Source organism: Plutella xylostella, chromosome 15 (genome assembly GCF_932276165.1).
Source record: "Plutella xylostella chromosome 15, ilPluXylo3.1, whole genome shotgun sequence".
Taxonomy (NCBI): domain Eukaryota; kingdom Metazoa; phylum Arthropoda; class Insecta; order Lepidoptera; family Plutellidae; genus Plutella; species Plutella xylostella.
Genome location: NC_063995.1, coordinates 11,668,171 through 11,688,652, shown reverse-complemented (window position 1 = coordinate 11,688,652; position 20,482 = coordinate 11,668,171). Strand labels below are relative to the sequence as shown.

The following is a 20,482-nucleotide window of genomic DNA, read 5'->3' as shown; positions in this document are numbered from 1 at the left end:
ATCCCAATATAGTAACGTTTATCTACGTCGAACAAACCCGTGTGCGGCAGCAGGGGGCACTTCTACTAAACGACTCACTTGGTAAGTTGCGCAACAGCACTCTTCCTCATAAGCACTGCGTTGATGATGTTGATGGCGCTCTGCAGCTCCTTGCCGCTGGGCCCCCGGTAGCCGGCACCCCACTCGAACCCACTGTCTGGGTTTGCTAGCATGTCTCCAGTGTCTGTGGGAAGGATGTTGAGGTTAGAGATATGAAGATAGGGCGGGAAGTGAACAGCTTAATCGAGTTCATCTTAAAGTGTCACAGTCGTTTAATAATTCTTAGAATTGGGCCATCACAACCCGTAACGTTCTTACTGCTGGCACGGGTCTCTTTCCAATGAAGGAAGGGTTTTAAGCCCAGTCCACCCCAACACAAGCAAACTTTTGCTGAGACCGAAACAATGTCAATAAAATAATTATAAATCAACTCATGAACAGCAGTAGGTATTTATGTATTTTTTTATTCTTTATAAAATATTTTATGGAGTACGCAGTCAGAAAACACAAAAAAGTGGTGGAATAACATGAATAATTTAAATTACCCGTAGTTTGTCGGTAACTACGTCAGTAGCAAAATTACGATTTCCGTCACGTTCTGATAAATGATTGGGAGGGCACTCAATAATCTCCTGTAATCTGGTTATTCTGTAATAATTGGTTACCGTAATTGGACTTAAATCCAATATCCTTTAATTGGTTTGCTTTACAATTGAATCCGCCACTTGGGCGTGAGATGTACTAATTGATTCGAAACTACATACCTAGCAATAAATCTACTAGTGCGTACTTATGTACCTATTTACATCATTACATACATAATACTATACCTATATTGATATTGAGTATATAGGTATATAATCAGTTACTTATTGTAACAAACAACAAGTATTATAATAGCTTTTGTACATGGTAGGCTTAGTGCCTATTAGTATAATGTGTAATAGCTATTTCATGTTCTGTTCAGATATAATAGCTATCCCAATATTATACTCAGATAATAGCTTGGAGCCTTCAGGGATTTCAGGAAACTCCATTGAAAAAAGAATAATATTTTATAGAGAAGCATTTTTATATTTAATCGTTGTAAAATGATAAAAAGTACATAACAAACATGAAATTCCTCAGAATTCAATAAATATCATCAAACATCAGTATACTATCATAAATACCAATGTAAATAGAGTGTACGTTTTATTAAAGGGTGTTTTGTGTACCGAGTGTGTACATATAGCGCTCAGATGGAATTCGAATGCTTTTAAACAGTTCTGGCGCTTGGAATATTATTTCCATTTATGACTTCGCCACGCGGCCCCTACTCTAGCTTGATAAAAACAAACGAAGCTGTCGAGCTAGCATGCAATCGGCACTTTTAATGTTACGAAATAGAGTATTTTTAGCGCAGCAGCGCTGTGAAACATTGATTTTCTTAAGCTTAACTGACCCCCTACCTCGCATGCCCGACTGCCCGAGTCTCCGTGTGAAATCGCGGGGGCATAAAGTGGGCATAAATTCAGCGAGGATGATGTATTTTGTTTCCAAGATAGATAGATAGATAAATAAGTTATTTATTTACTTAACACAACACATACACAGATTACACAGTAAGATTACTAACATTAAGTGTGGGTAGACAGATGAATCCATAATTGCTTTACAATTTCTGAATTGTCCTAAATACTCCTCTAGGTACCACCTGGAGGCAGTTCTATCGGTTCCCCACATCTCAGCGTAGAGCTATAATATATATATATATATATATAATATATAGCCAAACAGGCTAATAGCCAAATAAGTCAATTCTAAAAACTTTTCTAGTACTTGTACTGTACACAAAACAACGTACATAAAGCTAAGTTCCTACGACATAAAACTTTTACATGTTGTTATTCTATTTATATCTCGAGTACTCCACTTTGGGCGATGAATTTCGTCTCGAGTCTGTAGTCGAATGTCTCGGAGTAAGTGTCACGCAAATTAGGTTCGGATTACACGGCGTTTCTTTTTTATCCACGAAATAATATTGCTTCTATTCTCGTTTTTATTTCTCTTATGTACGTACCTAAAAATATTATGCTTACACATTCTATTGAATAAGTAATTTTATTGAATATGTTTTTCACTTTTGTGAATTATTATTCTGAAAGGAACTCATTATCAACATCAGCCTTCCATAGTTGGGGTTATAGGCCTTCTAATAAGTTCGTGTATAAACGTTTTCAACTTGATCGCCATTAAGATACATTGCATACTTAATAGCAATTAAATACCTATTTTAATTTACACAGCTACTTTTTAAATTTTAGGGGCCGTAAGCCCATGACTGTATGAAGTAAATAGCGAATAAGTTGCATCCAAAATTTATCATAAACTAAAGCAGTGCTCTATAAAATCAGCAATTTTATATATTTTTTACGTGCAGGTCGCTGAGGTTCAGAACTTTCAGAGTCTGACGAGAATGGAAGATAGGAACTTTCAATATGTGGTTATAGGGGAAGTTGTTCGTGAATTTCCCAATAAAGGGAGTGGGGCGACCATCTGTTCTGTGCGACAGGGACGAGCGCTACGCTGTGACATGAATCACTTCCTCGTACTATTTGACTTACGATTTAACATTCTGTCAATACCCTTCATTCAATATGTCTGATATAAGGGTTGAATAATTCGTTTTTATTGTTTCTTTAATTTTCTTGTATTCCGGTTTTTGGATATAATTCTGCTTTTTGCTGCTGACTTCTTATTTTTAACCGACTTCGAAAAAAGTAGGTTCTCAATTCGCCTGTGTGTATTTATAATGCATTCTATTATATTTACGTACCTACTTAATTTTAACTGTGGAATTGAATTGTGCTTCATAGTTTTATTTTAAATATCCCAATTGAAAAAAACAAAATTAGGTAGGTAACTACCTAGTTTAATGGTTTGAAATAAATAAGTAAAATTAGGTTCAAAAGAAAACCCATTGCGCTTGCTCGCGTATCGAATTGATAGATCCAGAAACTTGTCTCTGTGTCCGCTCGCCGACGCCGTATCTTTGGTGATCCTACTTATTTCTCTTTTCGAACAAGCGTTGTTTTTGTTGGCACATTCTTGGAGCTCGTCAGTCGCGGCGTCCAAGTGCCACGTTATTAAATTGTCTCCGCGAAGTTTTCTCATCTCGGCCCCGTGTAGCGTCGAGGTTTCGGTTGGAGGCCCTTATTACGTAGCTTTTTGTTGGTGGTTAGAAATTGATTACTAAGTTTACGAGAAAGAAGCATCAAGTGTGTTTTTTAGATCATTTTTAACTCATCTGGCCTGCAATGGGTCTAGTTTGCTCTTGATCAAGTTTGCGTTTTTTATAGATAAACAGATCGCTCTAAAATCGATCAAACAGAAAATAGGCTTAGAAGCCATGATACATGATCAACCATGATAGAACATTTACAAAAGACCAATACTCAATTTACCCTTCCATAGTTAAGTAATAGGGCTGCTATTCTCGATGCCGAAGAAGCTTTTTTTTTAATTTCGCTCCACCGTCGCTCTTGCTATAGTGGTGCGGGATTTTCTGGCAATTTTTGCCGCGTGTGAAGTTGGTTATTTTGCTCGCGCTACGTATCGTAGAGGAATATATGAGGAGCTTCAGAAATCTGTTTAGAGTGTAGTTTTTATTCGTTTTCTGCAAATGTTGGCTGCATTGTTGTCGGCTGTAGGTACCGATGCAGAATGATTGGCGTTTAAATTGCTGAATTTTGCTTTCGAAGGATTTCGACGATGCTTTTATCTCCTAGGCGCCATGCTGTCAGAAATGGTTCGTAAACGGATCATAAAAAGCGTGTATCCATGAAAATTCATTCGGAAAGGATACGGGCGAGATACTAACATTGCTTAGTAAAAAAACTAAAAATTGTCTCGCGGTGTCCGCGCGGCCCCGTTTTGTTGGTGATCCTACTTATTTCTCTTTTCAATCAAGATAGGTAAGGTACCCACGAACATTTTTGTATTCAGCAAAGATGCAATACTGATAATTTCTCCTCACTTACCAATAACAACGCCGTCGACACTCGGCCCGAAGGCGTAGGCGAAGTCCGGCGCGTGCACCGGCGCCGACAGCAGCGCCTCTAGCGGCCGCTCGCGGAGGCAGCGCAGCAGCGCCGGCGGGGTCAACTCTGGGGGGCAAGAGGAGAATATACAAGCTGTTTTTGCAGGATAGTCTGGTGTGGATGCAGATCAGTTGGGGATTAGGCCGCTTCGTAAGCTGAACGCTCAAGTACGTTTCCACGCATGGATCAATGAGTTTTTTTTTTTACTTTTATTGACAGGTAACAGGGGTAAAGTCGGCTACCCTCAAGCTAGTTAACATGACATCAGGTTCTTGTCGACCAGTGCTGACTCACACGTGTTGTATAGCCTTAAAGCAAAACATGGTACAGATATTATTATCGAAAATTTATGGTCATTCTTCTTATTCTAAAATTAAGACACCTCTTATTTACACCGTCTTGTATAACAAGATGCACATACCAGGAGAGCAGTTGGCGTGAGAGGCGACGATCGCTGCGTACTTGTTGGGGTCGGCTACCAGCGACCAGGGGCTCAGGCCCGACCCCGACATCAGAATCGCCCGGTGGAAGAGGAGGCCTGCAACAAATAGAAATAGCTGTCAATAAGAAATGTACCCTTCCTTGACCCATGCCCCAGCAGTGGGGACGTGATGGGTCGTACGTGATGAAGTGTTAATTTCGAAGAAGATTATTTGGATTCGGTTCAGTTATGAAATACCGGAACTGCAGTGAGGTTTTGAATTATAATAATGTTGTACCAGGCATAAATAACCTTTTGAAAATCTGCACAAACATCTCATTTTCAAAAATTCAAAGCTTTGTACTAATATAATAGGTAGTGTAGATTAAATTTTATCCTTTTAATACGTAATGCGAAATGTTCAAACGACCTTATTCTGTGCAAAGAAAGGCACGACAAAAGACGTTTCGTGAAGGCCTCATTAATTTAACTCAAAGTGCAAATTCCAGCCCTCCTGTAGCTCTGCCGCAGCAGGATATTATTAGCGTTTATAAAACTTTACTAGAATCCCCCATTTTCTGTAGTTGACAGCCACTCGCGCCGGCTTGCGCTACGTTCATTATATTCGAGCTCAGTCGGGTATTTGACGCGAGCATTGATGAATATTGTTACGGTGTATTTATTGGTTTTGTTTTGCTACTATAGATTGTTAATCCTTGTGTTTGACTATCTCTGTTTATGGTCATTACGGAAGTTTATTCCTAAGCTCATGATGTAGCGATTTGCTGTAGGTACAATTATATACATATACAATATACATGTTTATGTGCACTAACGCGATATTGTACAAATCATATCGCCAATGGTGAAATATCAATTTAATGTGAATTTATCAGAGTCATCATAGCTTTAAAAATTATAACAGGTCGCTATAACGATCCGGGTTGTTAAACAAAAGCTCTTAAAAACACGAATAATACAACGTGTATACAAAAAGTGTACAACAATCACAGCGCCGGAAGACTTGAATTAAAGTAAAGGAGCTTTACTAAAATCTGGAACGCCATTCCATCTCTCACGGATAATGAAATGAAAGAAACAGCGTAATAGCCCGCGACTCCTCTCCGAGAATAATGCGGGAGAAAATAGTTCTTTATGCATATCTCATGCACGTTTTGTGCAAAACAACAATGCGAAGAAATACGCTGGAGAAATAAGAATGAACAGTGAGGCCGGCACAAGATGGAGACAGCGGTTGTACGGAGAAGTTATTTACAAATATTAAGCTCTGCACAATCGTAATGTAGCTGAAAATTGAAATAATTTTATTGTAATAGCTGTATCTTATCGTGTTGGTGAGTAACACAAGAGCTAGACTACATAATATGGTAAGTCACCGTGGTGAAAGATTTCGCCAGTCTAATTAGCGTCAGTCGCTGATTGCCTCGGGTGCAATGGACATAAAATTATAATAAGGTACTGGATGTGATAGGTCACTTGAGGAGACTCCCATTGCTAGTGATAAACTTTCGACTCAATTGATTTTATGAAAACTAATACTCCTAATTGTGGCATAAAACATTGCGGACTCGAGTATCCACGAGTCTTCCAGTGTTACTCAATAAATCGAAGAGTTCAACCTTGTCTCTATCTCTAATTGGATAACACTCCAATAACCGGGTGGCGCGGAGGTATTGGATTGGCTCGAAAGATAACAATTCCAACAGTTTTATTACAATTGAGAGTTAAATAATAATAGGTAGAACATTGGAGGAAGCTGCAAGCATAACACTGTTGGGATTACAGGATGTTAATATTTTTGTTTACAAAAAATTACAAAAAGCGCATCTCTTTAGTAATGTGTCCAAAACCAAGCTGAGCCCAAGACGAACAAAAAATATACTCTGATGAAAAATGCAGTAGATCTCTCTGTGGTGTTCGCCATGCTATATTTATATCATGTGCTGGATAAAAGATTATACTGGATGTGAATAATTATCATGGTTTAATCGTTTCTATTGCGTCATTTCTTTTGAAATTCTCAATTAACTTTCACTATGTAACAATTAAAGGATATGGTAAATTTGGTCTTCAAAATGAACTTTAATTTTTTTACACTTAGCTATAGGTCTTAATCTTACAACTACCTGTATTCAGAAACCCTTGATGAAGAGGATGTCAAAAAAGATCACGACAAATAAAATCATGTCCTCTTAGGACTACCACACTCAGGCAGTTAGTACCCGGCAGTCATTTATTCCACAGTGCATTGCCCCAGCTCCATAGCTCACTTGAAGGCAGAGAACGTTCAGCTAAATTATGCGCCTCAGTATAAACTTGTATTATGTAAAGGAGTCGGTTCTCCAGCGGAATAAGCCGCCAGTTCATCTTAAATTTATTAAAAGATGAAAAAATAATTCTAAAACGGAGATGGTCTTACGTGGCGGATAACGCCGGATTGTGGCGGCGCTTGTGTGGAGGCACAATTGAAATTCAGGCTAGATGGTGTTGTGTTTAGCGCAGTTTCAATATGTTGTGTTATTTTTGGAATTACTCTATATTCCGTGTAGTGTTTACACTATCTATTTCTAGAAAAGTAGACGAGGTACAAAATAATTTAAAAAAATATCAATGATTAAATATAGCATGTTATATTATTATTTGGTTTTATGTTACTTTTTCGTGTACTGTGAGTAAAAATAAACTCATAAAAATAGTTACGCGATACTTTTAGGCACATAGTAAAATACAGATAAACGAGCTCAAAATACCCCGGCCATAATATATTTTATACTGGGAAGAGTACAAAGAGACTTCTCCTTCAGAAATTCTTATCTCCAATACCCTTTTATTAACCCACAATATACTTCCCATCTCTTTGCTTCACAGTATTTTCCATTCCATTAATGCGATGGATGATATTGAAATATCTTCTGGGAGAAAAGCTATTATTTTTTGTCGGTCCGAATGCTCACAGGAGTTGCTTTCGTTTCGCTGGTAATTTGAAATAGCTATTGTATTTCAATTAAAAGTTTCCGAACTCTGTGACTTTGCCACAAGTTTGCAACAAAATTGCAAGGCAATGAATAGGTAAGGACACGCAATGTCGCCTTTTAGGTATTTAAGTCCGGACCGGGACCAACAATTTACCTTCCTGGAATAAAGGTATCTACTTAGATCGTGAAAATTAATAGTACTTTAATATATGGGAATAGAATAGATAGAATATGGGATAACTCTACACTAGCGTATAAAATATTATTATTTTTAAAGGTTTGCAGCACCGATGTGGTACAAGTCAATAATCAAATATTTTGCATCTACTTATAATTTTTTTCTTCAACTATGCCTAAATAAAATTTAAATCCATCCCAGAACAATGTCTCAGGAAGCAAGCCCTAGTTTAAACTTTAAACTAGTGTCGTGTTTCATAATATAAAATATGGTTATGTACAAATAAGAAAACCTAAACAAACTTCATCTAGACCCGAGTACGTGTTTTGAATTCCAATTTACGACCTAGAAAATGTTATAATGATACAGAAAACTAAATGAAAGTCAGCGGAATACACAACATACGAAGTTCTGGTTTTAAGGTACAATATAAATGAAATCTTTACTATAATAATTATAATTAGGTATATTGTTTTAAAGTGATTTCTGTAATTAGTCAAGTTTTTTCATTCTATAGGTGCAAAGGAAAATTTGCTAGCTTTGCTTGTAATTATTGCTACGCAGCTAAGAACTTGCTACGCAGCTACGTCCACGTAGTACGCTGCTACGATAATTATCTTGTAGCAATGTGCTACATAGTTGAAAATATTTTCACCAGTCTTTATCGTAACATGGCCACCTTATTTTGAACTTTATGCTACGAAATTAAATTTAAAATAGTATTTCGTTCTCCCACAAGTAAACCTAGCTCAATTCAATAACGTTTCCACGAAGGAAGGAAGTTGTCAGATATCTCAGTGGCAGACTGTAAAGACTAACGATATAAAGCCTTTTCGCAACCCACCTTCAGGCACGGCGAGCGAGGTGAGCAGGAAGTGCACGCAGGCGGCGCCGGTGCCGTGCCCCATCAGCGTCACGTTGGAGGGGTCTCCGCCGAACACCGCCGCGTTCTCCTTGAGCCAGTGCAGCGCCGCGATCTGGTCCTTCGGCCCGGACTAGCAGCTACGAACGCGCTACGCCGCTACGAACGTGCTACGCAGCTACAGACATGCTACATAGCTACGAATGTGCTACGAGAAAGTAACGCAGTTACAAACACGCTACGCGCTTGCTACACAGCTACAAACGCGCTACGCAGCTACGATCATACTACGGAGCTACGATCATGCTACGCAGCTTTCACAACAAAAAACTTTTTACCAGAATTTATCGTAATATTATGGCTTCCATATTTAAAACTTTATGCTATTATTATTATTACCTTCAGGCACGGCGAGCGAGGTGAGCAGGAAGTGCACGCAGGCGGCGCCGGTGCCGTGCCCCATCAGCGTCACGTTGGAGGGGTCTCCGCCGAACACCGCCGCGTTCTCCTTGAGCCAGTGCAGCGCCGCGATCTGGTCCTTCGGCCCGGAATAGCAGCTACGAACGCGCTACGCCGCTACGAATGTGCTACGCAGCTACAAAAATGCTACACAGCTACGAATGGGCCACGAGAATGCAATGCAGTTACAAGAAACACACTACGCGCTTGCTACACAGCTACAAACGAGCTACGCAGCTACGATCATACTACGGAGCTACGAGCATGCTACGCAGCTGACACAACAAAAACTTTTTACCAGAATTTATCGTAATATTATGGCTTCCATATTTAAAACTTTATGCTATTATTATTACCTTCAGGCACGGCGAGCGAGGTGAGCAGGAAGTGCACGCAGGCGGCGCCGGTGCCGTGCCCCATCAGCGTCACGTTGGAGGGGTCTCCGCCGAACACCGCCGCGTTCTCCTTGAGCCAGTGCAGCGCCGCGATCTGGTCCTTCGGCCCGGACTAGCAGCTACGAACGCGCTACGCCGCTACGAACGTGCTACGCAGCTACAGACATGCTACATAGCTACGAATGTGCTACGAGAAAGTAACGCAGTTACAAACACGCTACGTGCTTGCTACACAGCTACAAACGCGCTACGCAGCTACGATCATACTACGGAGCTACGATCATGCTACGCAGCTTTCACAACAAAAAACTTTTTACCAGAATTTATCGTAATATTATGGCTTCCATATTTAAAACTTTATGCTATTATTATTATTACCTTCAGGCACGGCGAGCGAGGTGAGCAGGAAGTGCACGCAGGCGGCGCCGGTGCCGTGCCCCATCAGCGTCACGTTGGAGGGGTCTCCGCCGAACACCGCCGCGTTCTCCTTGAGCCAGTGCAGCGCCGCGATCTGGTCCTTCGGCCCGGAATAGCAGCTACGAACGCGCTACGCCGCTACGAATGTGCTACGCAGCTACAAAAATGCTACACAGCTACGAATGGGCCACGAGAATGCAACGCAGTTACAAGAAACACACTACGCGCTTGCTACACAGCTACAAACGAGCTACGCAGCTACGATCATACTACGGAGCTACGAGCATGCTACGCAGCTGACACAACAAAAACTTTTTACCAGAATTTATCGTAATATTATGGCTTCCATATTTAAAACTTTATGCTATTATTATTACCTTCAGGCACGGCGAGCGAGGTGAGCAGGAAGTGCACGCAGGCGGCGCCGGTGCCGTGCCCCATCAGCGTCACGTTGGAGGGGTCTCCGCCGAACACCGCCGCGTTCTCCTTGAGCCAGTGCAGCGCCGCGATCTGGTCCATGAGGCCGTAGTTGGCGGGCGAGCGCGGGTACTCGTCCGAGCGGGGGTTGAGGAAGCCTGCGGGGGGGGGGGGGAGAGGTTAGTATGTAGAGTAGAGAGAATAGTCGCCAAGAGAGACCCGGTTGTGAGCGGTGGTAGCTCAGTCGGGTAAGCGCCCGCTTTTCACGCCAGAGATGCGGGTTCGAATCCCGGCGCTGACATGTACCAATGAGTTCTTTTAACTTAAGTACAATGTATACCATCGCTCTTACGGTGAAGGAAAACATCGTGAGGAAACCTGCATGTCTAGATCTAGCACATCTAGATATGTGAACCCACCAACCCGCACAGGACCAGCGTGGTGGGAAATGGTCCAAGCTTAGGAAGGCAGTTTAGACCTTGGGAATATGCACAAAAGTTCCACTCGAGAGAGCCAGGTGCAAGTACTTCCACCCCCACAGAGAATAGAATAGAATAGAATAGACCCTATAAAAACGGGTCTTCGACGCGTCGTTGACTCGAAAAATATATGCGACCAACGGTTGTTGTCGCAGTCGCGTCGCTTGAGAGTCGCGTAGTGAAAGAAGGGGCTAATTATACAGAGGGGAGATATTGCGAAGTCAAAACGAAATTACACTTATGAAGTAACTAGTGCCAAAGTCGATTTTTAGCATTTTACCGACAAATACATTATTGTTGGCGACTGCTATTGAGTATGAATGGTCTGGAGACGAAATAGGCAGACGTTCCCCTCTGCCGGGGTAGTGGGCCAGAAAGGCCCACCGATTTATAAAAACTAGTTGCAGTCTCAATTTTCACTAGACTCAATCTAGTCGGCAAAGCGTTCGTTTCGTGTAAAATGAGCTGTTTACATACTAAATGACAGCTTCGTTGCATAGAATATTCGGATTCCCGGATTTGATCACAGATTTGGTCGCCTTCGGTCATGGTTTATTGTTATTAGCCGTTGCCTAGCAACCAATGTCAGAAAAATGCCATAGTAATGTACCGGCATGTAAATATGTGCTTATCGACAAAAAAGGTCACAGTTAAAGGAGGTAGTTAGCATAGTTTATTTTATTTTTCAAAAAATTGCTCTGATGTACGAGATATTACTAAAGTGGTGAACTTAAGCTGACAGGGTTGACAAGGGGGTCACTCTCAATATTTTTTGGTCATCGCTTTCAGGAAATTCAAGATGTAAAATCCAACCAAGTTTCTATGGAGCAGAAAAACCATTTTTGTCGTAGGTATAGAAATAAATTGTTTAGATTGACAAGTAAATAATAGCTAGGTTAGGTTAGCTTTTTTGGAAGCATTTCATCTACATTCTATAAGTATTTTATGAAAAAACTTTAAAACATAAGTTATAGAAATTAATGCTTCATATATTATGTTCTATTCTATTCTATTTAATTAATTTAAAATTCGATCTCGAATTCATCGATAACGCTTATCGATAATTGTTACATCCATGGCAAGAAAAAATGACGACACTGTGTTCATAATTAAATGTCTCTTCACATAACCCTTATTGCTAGGAATTAAAACTCATAATGACATGTCACATGAGACTTAATCAAGGTAAACGGTAAAATTTCCCCCCGCAAAAACTGGCAGACTTTTTTTGTATCAAGCTCAGACCAAGTATCAAGAAACATCGCTATGACGCTTTCCGAGGGTACACCTATCATTCGACATCAGGCGACTGCCTATCATTGTTTTGATAATATATTTTATGTATTTAGACATGTCGTGTCGTGACGCGCTGTTCAAACATTTCTTGACTTATTTGGTGTTCTATTGGCTTATTTAACCATTGTTTACCCGGATAATCAATAAAATAATCAGCGTATTGACTCTACACCCTCACCGCGGGGCAAGATACGGTTAATAACAAAAATGAGAAGGTACACGAGTAAACAAAGATGCCCCCTGTAGACCAAAAACAAACAAACCTCCCCACGACTCTGAGCAGACAATAACTCATATAATTTCCCGGGAAAACGGGGAAAAATACGCTTTCAGCGGGCAAACAGAGATCCCCGAACTGCCTTCGCTTTAAAAATGTAACGGGGGCTTCCAGAAGTTATGTGGGTCGAGTCTGCTATTGTAGTGGCGACGCCACGCACACACAACAGCAACGCGATGATACTGCTACGAAAGCTCTAGTTTAATTTATACGATAATGCAAGTACTGGCCTATTTGTTTGAATTAAACAATTGTTGATCTTTATTGAGTCTTTTTCAAGAGACTTGATATCACAAAAATATTGCATACGAAGAAATAAATATATTTATATAATTGTAGACACATATATTGTTCTCTCCGTATAACCCAAGTTGTATAATATCTCCATTCAGACAATGCCCAAGAACCATAATAATTATTTAACATTAAAATATTGCCATGCCAATTTGTTAATTCTATTTAGCGGACTAGCAGCCAGGTTCCGCTGAAAATTACTGTAATTAAATGAAAACAAAGCGGAGTGCCCTCTCTTCAGCCGAATGCTTTGTCACGTTCCTAATTTGCTTATGAAATTTTAACTCTGATTCAATTTCAGGACGGAAGCACTTGGGAGAGTTTGGACGCTCGCTGCTGGAGGCTTCGCGGCGCAGCGAGGCGGCGGATTCGAGGGGAGGAGTCGTGAGTTATGTCTTGGAAACTATTATTATCTTAGTTGAAGGATATAAGTACAGGGTGTTGCAAAAGCAGTGGTAAACTGAAAGGGACACCTGAACGAACTTTGTCCTAAGATCTATTTGGAATTTAGTGAAACATTAAAAGGCACGTGACGAAAAAAAAAGTATGTGGATAAGTATTTTTATTATTTCCGAATTTTCAATTATGTCATAGATAACCTATTTTTTGTATAACAAACGTGTTTTATACTAATAAAGATAGTTGTTAGAGTGAGTGTATTAAGATTTCACTTCTACGACGCAGAATTACCTAAAATAGGATACCAAAACTAAGTGTGTAAAATTTTACTGAAAAATAATAATTAATTTTACCTCAAAAACAACATATTATGTCACCGGTTGGTTAAATTTGTGGCATTATAATATATTCCGATCGGCCATTAACTGCCCTGTAGCGCCATCTTGCGGTCAATTTCCTGTGTAATGGCTCGTTCGGGTCACGCTATAGTTGATTCTAGTTGGTGTTCCGGTTAATCTCTATCAAAGTAATAGTTACTTGTTTATAGTTCACTGAATTCGGAATTGTAGAGGCAATTATTATTCATGAAGAATTATTTAAATTACATGGGTTGGAACTGTCGACACTGTGTAGCTTTTCGTTGGTATACAGGATGTTGCAAAAAGGGTATACTAAGCCAAAAGGGGGTGACTCAGGGGGTCATTCTGAACAACTTTTGTTCTACGAGTTTTGGAAATTTGCAAAAAAAAAATTCGTTCTCCATAGTAAAAATTCTCGTGAACAACAAAGTTTCTATGGGAAAGGAAATATTTTTTTCGTGAACTTTCAAAACTCGTAGAACAAAAGTTGTTCAACATGACCCCTTGAGTCACCCACGCCCTTTCGGCTTAGCATACCCTTTTTGCAACATCCTGTATTTAGTTTGTTCTTTTCATTTCTACGTGTACCTACTATTTAGAGCTGCAATCATTGTATCTTGTATCAATTCATGAATATCATTACTCAAACACATCAATCCCTAACCAAAGTCGGGTCGTAGTGTTAATTAATACAAGGGTATACAAAGTCATATAACACAAACAGAGTAAACGTTACTCGAATGGTCTGACAGTATAATTAGCATCACAATGGTGGGATAGCAGGCGTATAATCAGACCAAGTTACCGTTACGGAGACTTTGGACTTGCCACGAATTAGGAAGTTAATTGAATAAGAAAATCGGGTGTTTCTTGTTTCCATTTTTCTCCTTTCAAAAGCCCTTTTTGAACAGAGAATGCTCTCACTAGCAATAAAAAAGTTCCAGAGACATATGGAAGGTCAATGGCAGGTGGAACTTGTTCAATGCTCTTGAGTGTAGTTCGTTTAGTTTTGACGTTCATAAAACAATCTTTTGCGATTAATATATTTCCTTAGTGTGACCGAAATAACTTTTTATTAACTAGGTATATTTTATTGTTATTAGAAGTAACTATACAGTTTGTTCAAATGATTTGAGCCACTGTAAAAGTGTTGTCATAACTCGGGCTTGTTAACACCTAAGTCCATTATACAAGGAAAAAACCTGATGTATATAGACGTAATTTAATCACTAATAGGTATTGTACCTAATGCAGAATATATTTGCGTCTCCAAATATGTAGGACCTGTTTTATGACTACCAAAGTGACTAGACCTAGCACGATTGTCGAGCGACGTTTGCGTTCAGTGAAATTTTCCCGCTGAATGGCCACGTGATGTATGGACGGCCAAATGGACGCTGACACGGGAGCACTGCGGGCTACTCCCACCTCACGAATACAGGAAATTGTTTGCTGCTGGTTCAAAGCTGGGCTGGAATCAACCATCAATAGTTTCTCAATCTTTCATACTATTCATCCAAGAGTTGTCTGGCAGAGATCGCGGTAACATCGCCTTTTGTACCCTAATTAAGTTACAACTTTTAATTTTATTATTACTTTTGGTGTAAAAATAAACAGTAATCTATCTATCTATCATCTATAACATAAAGAATCCTAATCCTAACTAATATTATAAATGCGAAAGTAACTGTGGCTGTACGTCTGTCTGTTACTCTTTCACGCAAAAACTACTGAACGGATTTGAATGAAATTTGGTATACATATGGTTTAGACCCTGAGAAAGAACATAGGCTACCTTTTATCCCGGAATTCCCACGTGATTTTTTTTTTGAGGCGAAGCGAAGCTCGCGGGCGCAGCTAGTAATCTATGAATTGAAGACATAGTTTCGTAAGTTGATCAAATCCGGGACATTTAACAAAAATCAAGTTACTTCTATTGCCAAGCCTTTTAAAGTCGTATAGTGAGAGTAAGTATAAGCTCTATAAAGGGGTGGGATTCCTTATAATCAATTTGCCAGAGTGTGGAGAGGCACACCGGTCGTGGCTGGTATGATATATATGCTACGTATATACGTATACGTATTATTTGGGAAGAATGAACGGGCGAAAGTTACAATCTGGGTATCAGAATCGTTAATAAATTTTGTGTGTTGGCGTCAATATTTTGCGTTTTTGGGTAATTTTGTATGTGTATAGTCATTATTCAAAAGGCTCCACACAGGCTGTTTTAAAATGTAAAAATTAAAAGAAGATAATTTATTGAACATTGCTAGATGTTTCTTCATTACTGTTCCTTTACTAAGAGGATCACAGCTTTCCGACTTCTACTCACTTAGGAACTCCTCATTTTTACTCAATTCAAATATACGTACATAAAAAGCCAAGCCCCACAAAAGTCAGTTTGCTGAATCAGTAAGCAGTGTAATTCAGCCTGAATGGTAATAGGCCCCGGCCGCACTCATTCATTCATGATATTGAATTTTTCATCTGGAGGTATAACACTTCGGGAAGGCCAAACTTATAGGTCCTACGGGTTTCGCACACTTGCTACTACAGAGTGTTGCAAAAAGGGTATAGTAAGCCGAAACCTACAAGTACAGCATGGTATATCTATAGCCCGAAACTGAAATCATAATTTCAACATTCTCGAAAAAAAATGACATTCTCCATAGTAAAAAGTCACGTGACCAACTAAGTTTCTATGGAAAATGTTTTTTTTTCACGAATTTTGAAATTCAGATTTCAGTTTTGGCCTTAGATATACCATGCTGTATATATATGTAGGTTTCGGCTTACTATAGCCTTTTTGCAACACCCTGTATAGTGTTTCCAAGCGGACCGTGCGGTTAGAGATTTATTAAGCTTCACTCAGGAATTTGCCATTTTGAGGGGACTTTACGTTTACTAAAAGTTTGACCTATTTCGGCTATCCTTTGAGCTGCAAACGCTTTGGTCGCTTTAGAGTTTGGTTTTTGCTTAGCCGTGTCTCGAAAAGGCTTGTTTAAATACATTAGCTAATTTGAAATCCACGATTCTGGAATACTTACATTATTTTTAAGTGACTTTTACTTTCAGTGTACAGTATATTTTTTTTGTTATCTTTGACTGAAAAATAATAGGTATTTTTGATCACGGTTGATAAGATAGCTCCATCATATTTTGTCTATTGTTAGGTACATACTATTTGTATGTTCAGCAAATACATTTTGTTAGGAACTCGCATTACGAACCTAGTATTAATAGCCATTAATAGACAAAAGGTTCCAGAGCATTTATACTAACCTATTCTTTTGTTCATTCACCTTCATGCCTTGAGTAATAAGTCGATTATTACTTCGTAGATTGTGGTAAATATTTCATCCCTTGTTACCTGGTAACATTGGTTTTATTTGATAAAAACGAGTATAATCACTGCATCGCATGATTTAGGGATATCATAAAAAGCTCTGCTCTTGCTTGGTGTAGTGGTAAAAGTTTTGCAATATCACTTGGTATGATAGTTACAAGATATTTTAAACCTTAAAATTTGTGTTTATCCCCTTCTTTGCGGTAAAACAACGTTTTGGAATTCTAAAGTTTAAACATGAGCAATATGCGTGAATCGATATAATTGTGTTGTTGTAACTAAGACTAGAAGTGTGCCAAGAGGCCGGATTCGAAAGCTGGCCGGGCCAGATGTGTATGAACACCCAAATATTCAATGGTTTTAGCTGGTAAATTAAATAACCACCGTTTATTATGTTTTTAGGAAAGCTTAACTAAGTAAATATAATAATCTAAAGAAATTAAACATAACTTGGGTCTAACAAGTTTCCACCTTTAGGTAAAACATATTGTATGTACCTACGTAACGGTAATTTATTAAATTTTACTACTTTATTTATAATAACATTGTAAGAAAACAACAATATTTGATAATATAGTTTGCAGATCATGTATACCTATAGTATATGACATATGTATGAATATTGAGTACCACAATTTTTTTGCCCGAATATGTTTCCGTGTGTACGCTGTACGCAATTTTAAACCGCCAAATCAACTCCGGAATAGCCTACATGACAGGAGAAGTAAATAAGCACGAAATTGAAAATAACGGTTATTTCAACAAAATAATGTATAATTTTCCAAGCGATTGTCGCCCCTAATCTCCTATGTACAGAATGATTCACGTTTACGATAGTCCTTATATTATTTTACACATTTCCAATATGACTTGCATTTAACGACTCGTGTTAACTGCCTCTCGTTTTTATGACGAAATTTATGTATTACGATCGGTTTATATGAAAAAATCAATTTTGAGCAAACTTTTATGTTATACGTTTTTTCTGGTATACGATCTATGGAAGTATTAATTAAATTGCTCTTCTGCTTAACATATCAGTAACAAACACTAGAGCTAAGCTAGGCTTTGTTACCGTCATCATCATCATCACGACCCATCACGTCCCCACTGCTGGGGCACGGGTCTCCTTCCAGTGAAGGAAGGGTTTTAGGCCTAGTGCACCACGCTACCTAGTGCGGGTTGGTGGACAGGCAGCAGTGGTTGTTACCGTGCCGCGGGGAAAGGATGACCTTGTTACATATACTGTCACTGTCTGACCAGTACAATATGCTTGGACACAAGCACTTTATAAACAGCAACGCTGCATCAAAGCGCGTTTTGTGCCCAAACTGATATAAGTAAACCTGTCTCAATGATAGTTAATTTCGGGGTTCGCATTCGCAGTTTGCCTTTGATATAAGGCCTGGGTCTCCTATTTGCGCCGCGGGTCGCGTCTAGCGTCACGCCGTAGGCCGCGTCACGATGCTCACTATAGAAATGTACTGATGCGGTCTCCCTCACACGCCGACGTTGGCGCGTAGACATAATGAGCATTGTGACGCGGCCTACGGCGGTGACACTTGACGCGACCGACGGAGTAAATAGGAGACCCGGGCCTTACTTTGAATATCATGAGAGTTTAAATACTTGAAAGTTAAATGCCTTCGCTTAGTAACTTTTGCCTATTGAACGCACACCTTGGGCCCGGAAATAGGAAGGGATTTCTAAACAAAGTTTTAATTTGATGACATCGAAAGTATCAATGTGAATGTGACTCTACTACACCTATAAATTATTCCGTTTTCAATATGCATATTTTATACTTACTTATTATTTTAATATTTGAGCGTAGACTTTTAAATTATTTAGGTAGTCGATATTCATATTTACTAATTATATCTTAATCATATACCTAAATATAACAGATTATACAGGATTATGAAATTGTGGTAAGTAGGTACAGTAAGCAAAAAAAGGGTGACTCAGCTTATCATCTTGCGCATTTTTTTGTGAAAAGCCATGTGACCACAAAGTCTTAAACGAGAAGCAAAGTATATTTTGTACAACAACGTGTCTAAACTTAGCACCGCCTAAGTCTTGAGCCCCACAGTCTCGTACGAACCCTCTGCCACTACAATTTATGACAACGTCTTTTATTTCTCCCGTGCAATATTATTCTGTACTCAAATCACGGGCGCGATAAAACTCTGTCGTCGCAGACTGCTGTAGCGTTCTGTAATTTGCGCCAATTGGACCAAACGCTTGGCGCCGTCGACGCTGCGTAGGCACCTTGCTCCGTGGTCCAATTGCAATGAAATCCGCGGTATTCGGTAGGTATTGTTTATCGATATTATTTTGTTATTTTTCTTAGTTAAGCTGGGCCAGCATTTGTCACCCTGATGAAAGCGTCTGCCATTCAAAGTAGTCACAAACTCCCTGAGGTTTGCCAATGGATCCAGTATTCGTCATATTGACTGAGTTGCTGCTGTTTGCTGTCCAAATCGCCTATTTAAGTGTCTTATTATATTAAATTTTAGATTAGAATTTTTTATTATATTATAGATTATTATGAACATGAAACTAAATATAATTTGATAAATATGTACGAACGTCAATTTAATAAAACCCCATATTTTTAACTAAGAAAAGCCTTCTGCCCGCGATTTTCACGAAACGCTCAGCCCCCCCGCCACACGCTACAACTTGGCCCACTCAAAGGAAATGCTCGTTCATTTCGCATTTATTCCGCAGTTATCTTGTTTTCGTAACGTCCTTGTAAATGCCCCAAATTCCGACCGAGATTGGGCGCTTATGAAAATTACGTTTGTAAACGTGAAACAACGTTTCCGGGCGAGGCGATTTGTCTGCTAAAAATTACACCGTGTTTAATCTTGTTGGATAATGAATCGGCGTTAGAATCATACTTGTTCTAAGATGAGGTTAAATGAGAATTAATTTTCTTGTTTCATGAAAGACTCGAGATTTTATCGTTGAAATCAAGAATATCATTTTGTCGGACAATTTTGCATGATGGCACCTTTTAGAGTCTACCCTGTATATTTGTAAGTATAATAAATATTGGTATGTATGCACAAGAAAAAAATACTTAATTTGGCGTGGTTTTAGATTAAGTATCCCGTTTAATACTTTATAAATAAAATGCTTCAAATGATAAGGATTCATAATTATTTAACCCGTAGTTTTACTCAGAGTAGGAACGTGCCTTCATTAAAATGTTCATAGTTGCGGAGCATGTAAATAACGAGTTTAAGGAAATTCTCCCAAACGGAATAATAAACGAAGAATCTTGGTTGGTGCTACTGAATATAACTTAATTAAAATTTTCTTCATAAATATGAAATCTAGGTATTTACTTATTTTAAATAATTCATATTTATTCATTAAAAATAAGGTTTAACTTGACTGCAAAGTAACAGTACAAAATTTTAAAGTATGTAACAAGCATTTACAAAGTAGCTAACAATTTGCAAAGTAGTTAACAATGTAACGTATTGATATTACATACTTTGTTTTATCTAGATGTACAGTGTACTGAAGTACTTCAAGTTATTTTCAGATTGATAATATTTCTCATTTTCTTAATATAGATTTATAGGATATTGCTAGTAGTACATATAGTAAGACTATGCCTACGCCAAAGATCATGATCATTATTTCAAAAGTATTCAAATGATCTCCTGTCCTGAATCAATCTTTTAGCTTACTACTTATATTACTTTTGCGACATTACACAAATAAAATAACTGAAATTATACCCGTCAGC

General features: G+C 38.8%; 1 protein-coding gene across 1 annotated transcript in view; it reads right to left on the bottom strand.

Moving 5' to 3' along the window:
* The window catches only part of LOC105381622 (neuroligin-4, Y-linked), a 63,302-nt gene that overhangs the window by 14,042 nt on the left and 28,778 nt on the right, over nucleotides 1–20,482 (bottom strand). Inside the window, exons 4-7 of the mRNA XM_048625849.1 lie at nucleotides 10,227–10,424; nucleotides 4,543–4,659; nucleotides 4,062–4,187; nucleotides 79–223 (exon numbers count right to left, since the gene is read on the bottom strand). Of these exons, the coding sequence (XP_048481806.1) occupies nucleotides 79–223; nucleotides 4,062–4,187; nucleotides 4,543–4,659; nucleotides 10,227–10,424 (586 nt within the window). The remainder of the gene's footprint in view (nucleotides 1–78; nucleotides 224–4,061; nucleotides 4,188–4,542; nucleotides 4,660–10,226; nucleotides 10,425–20,482) is intronic.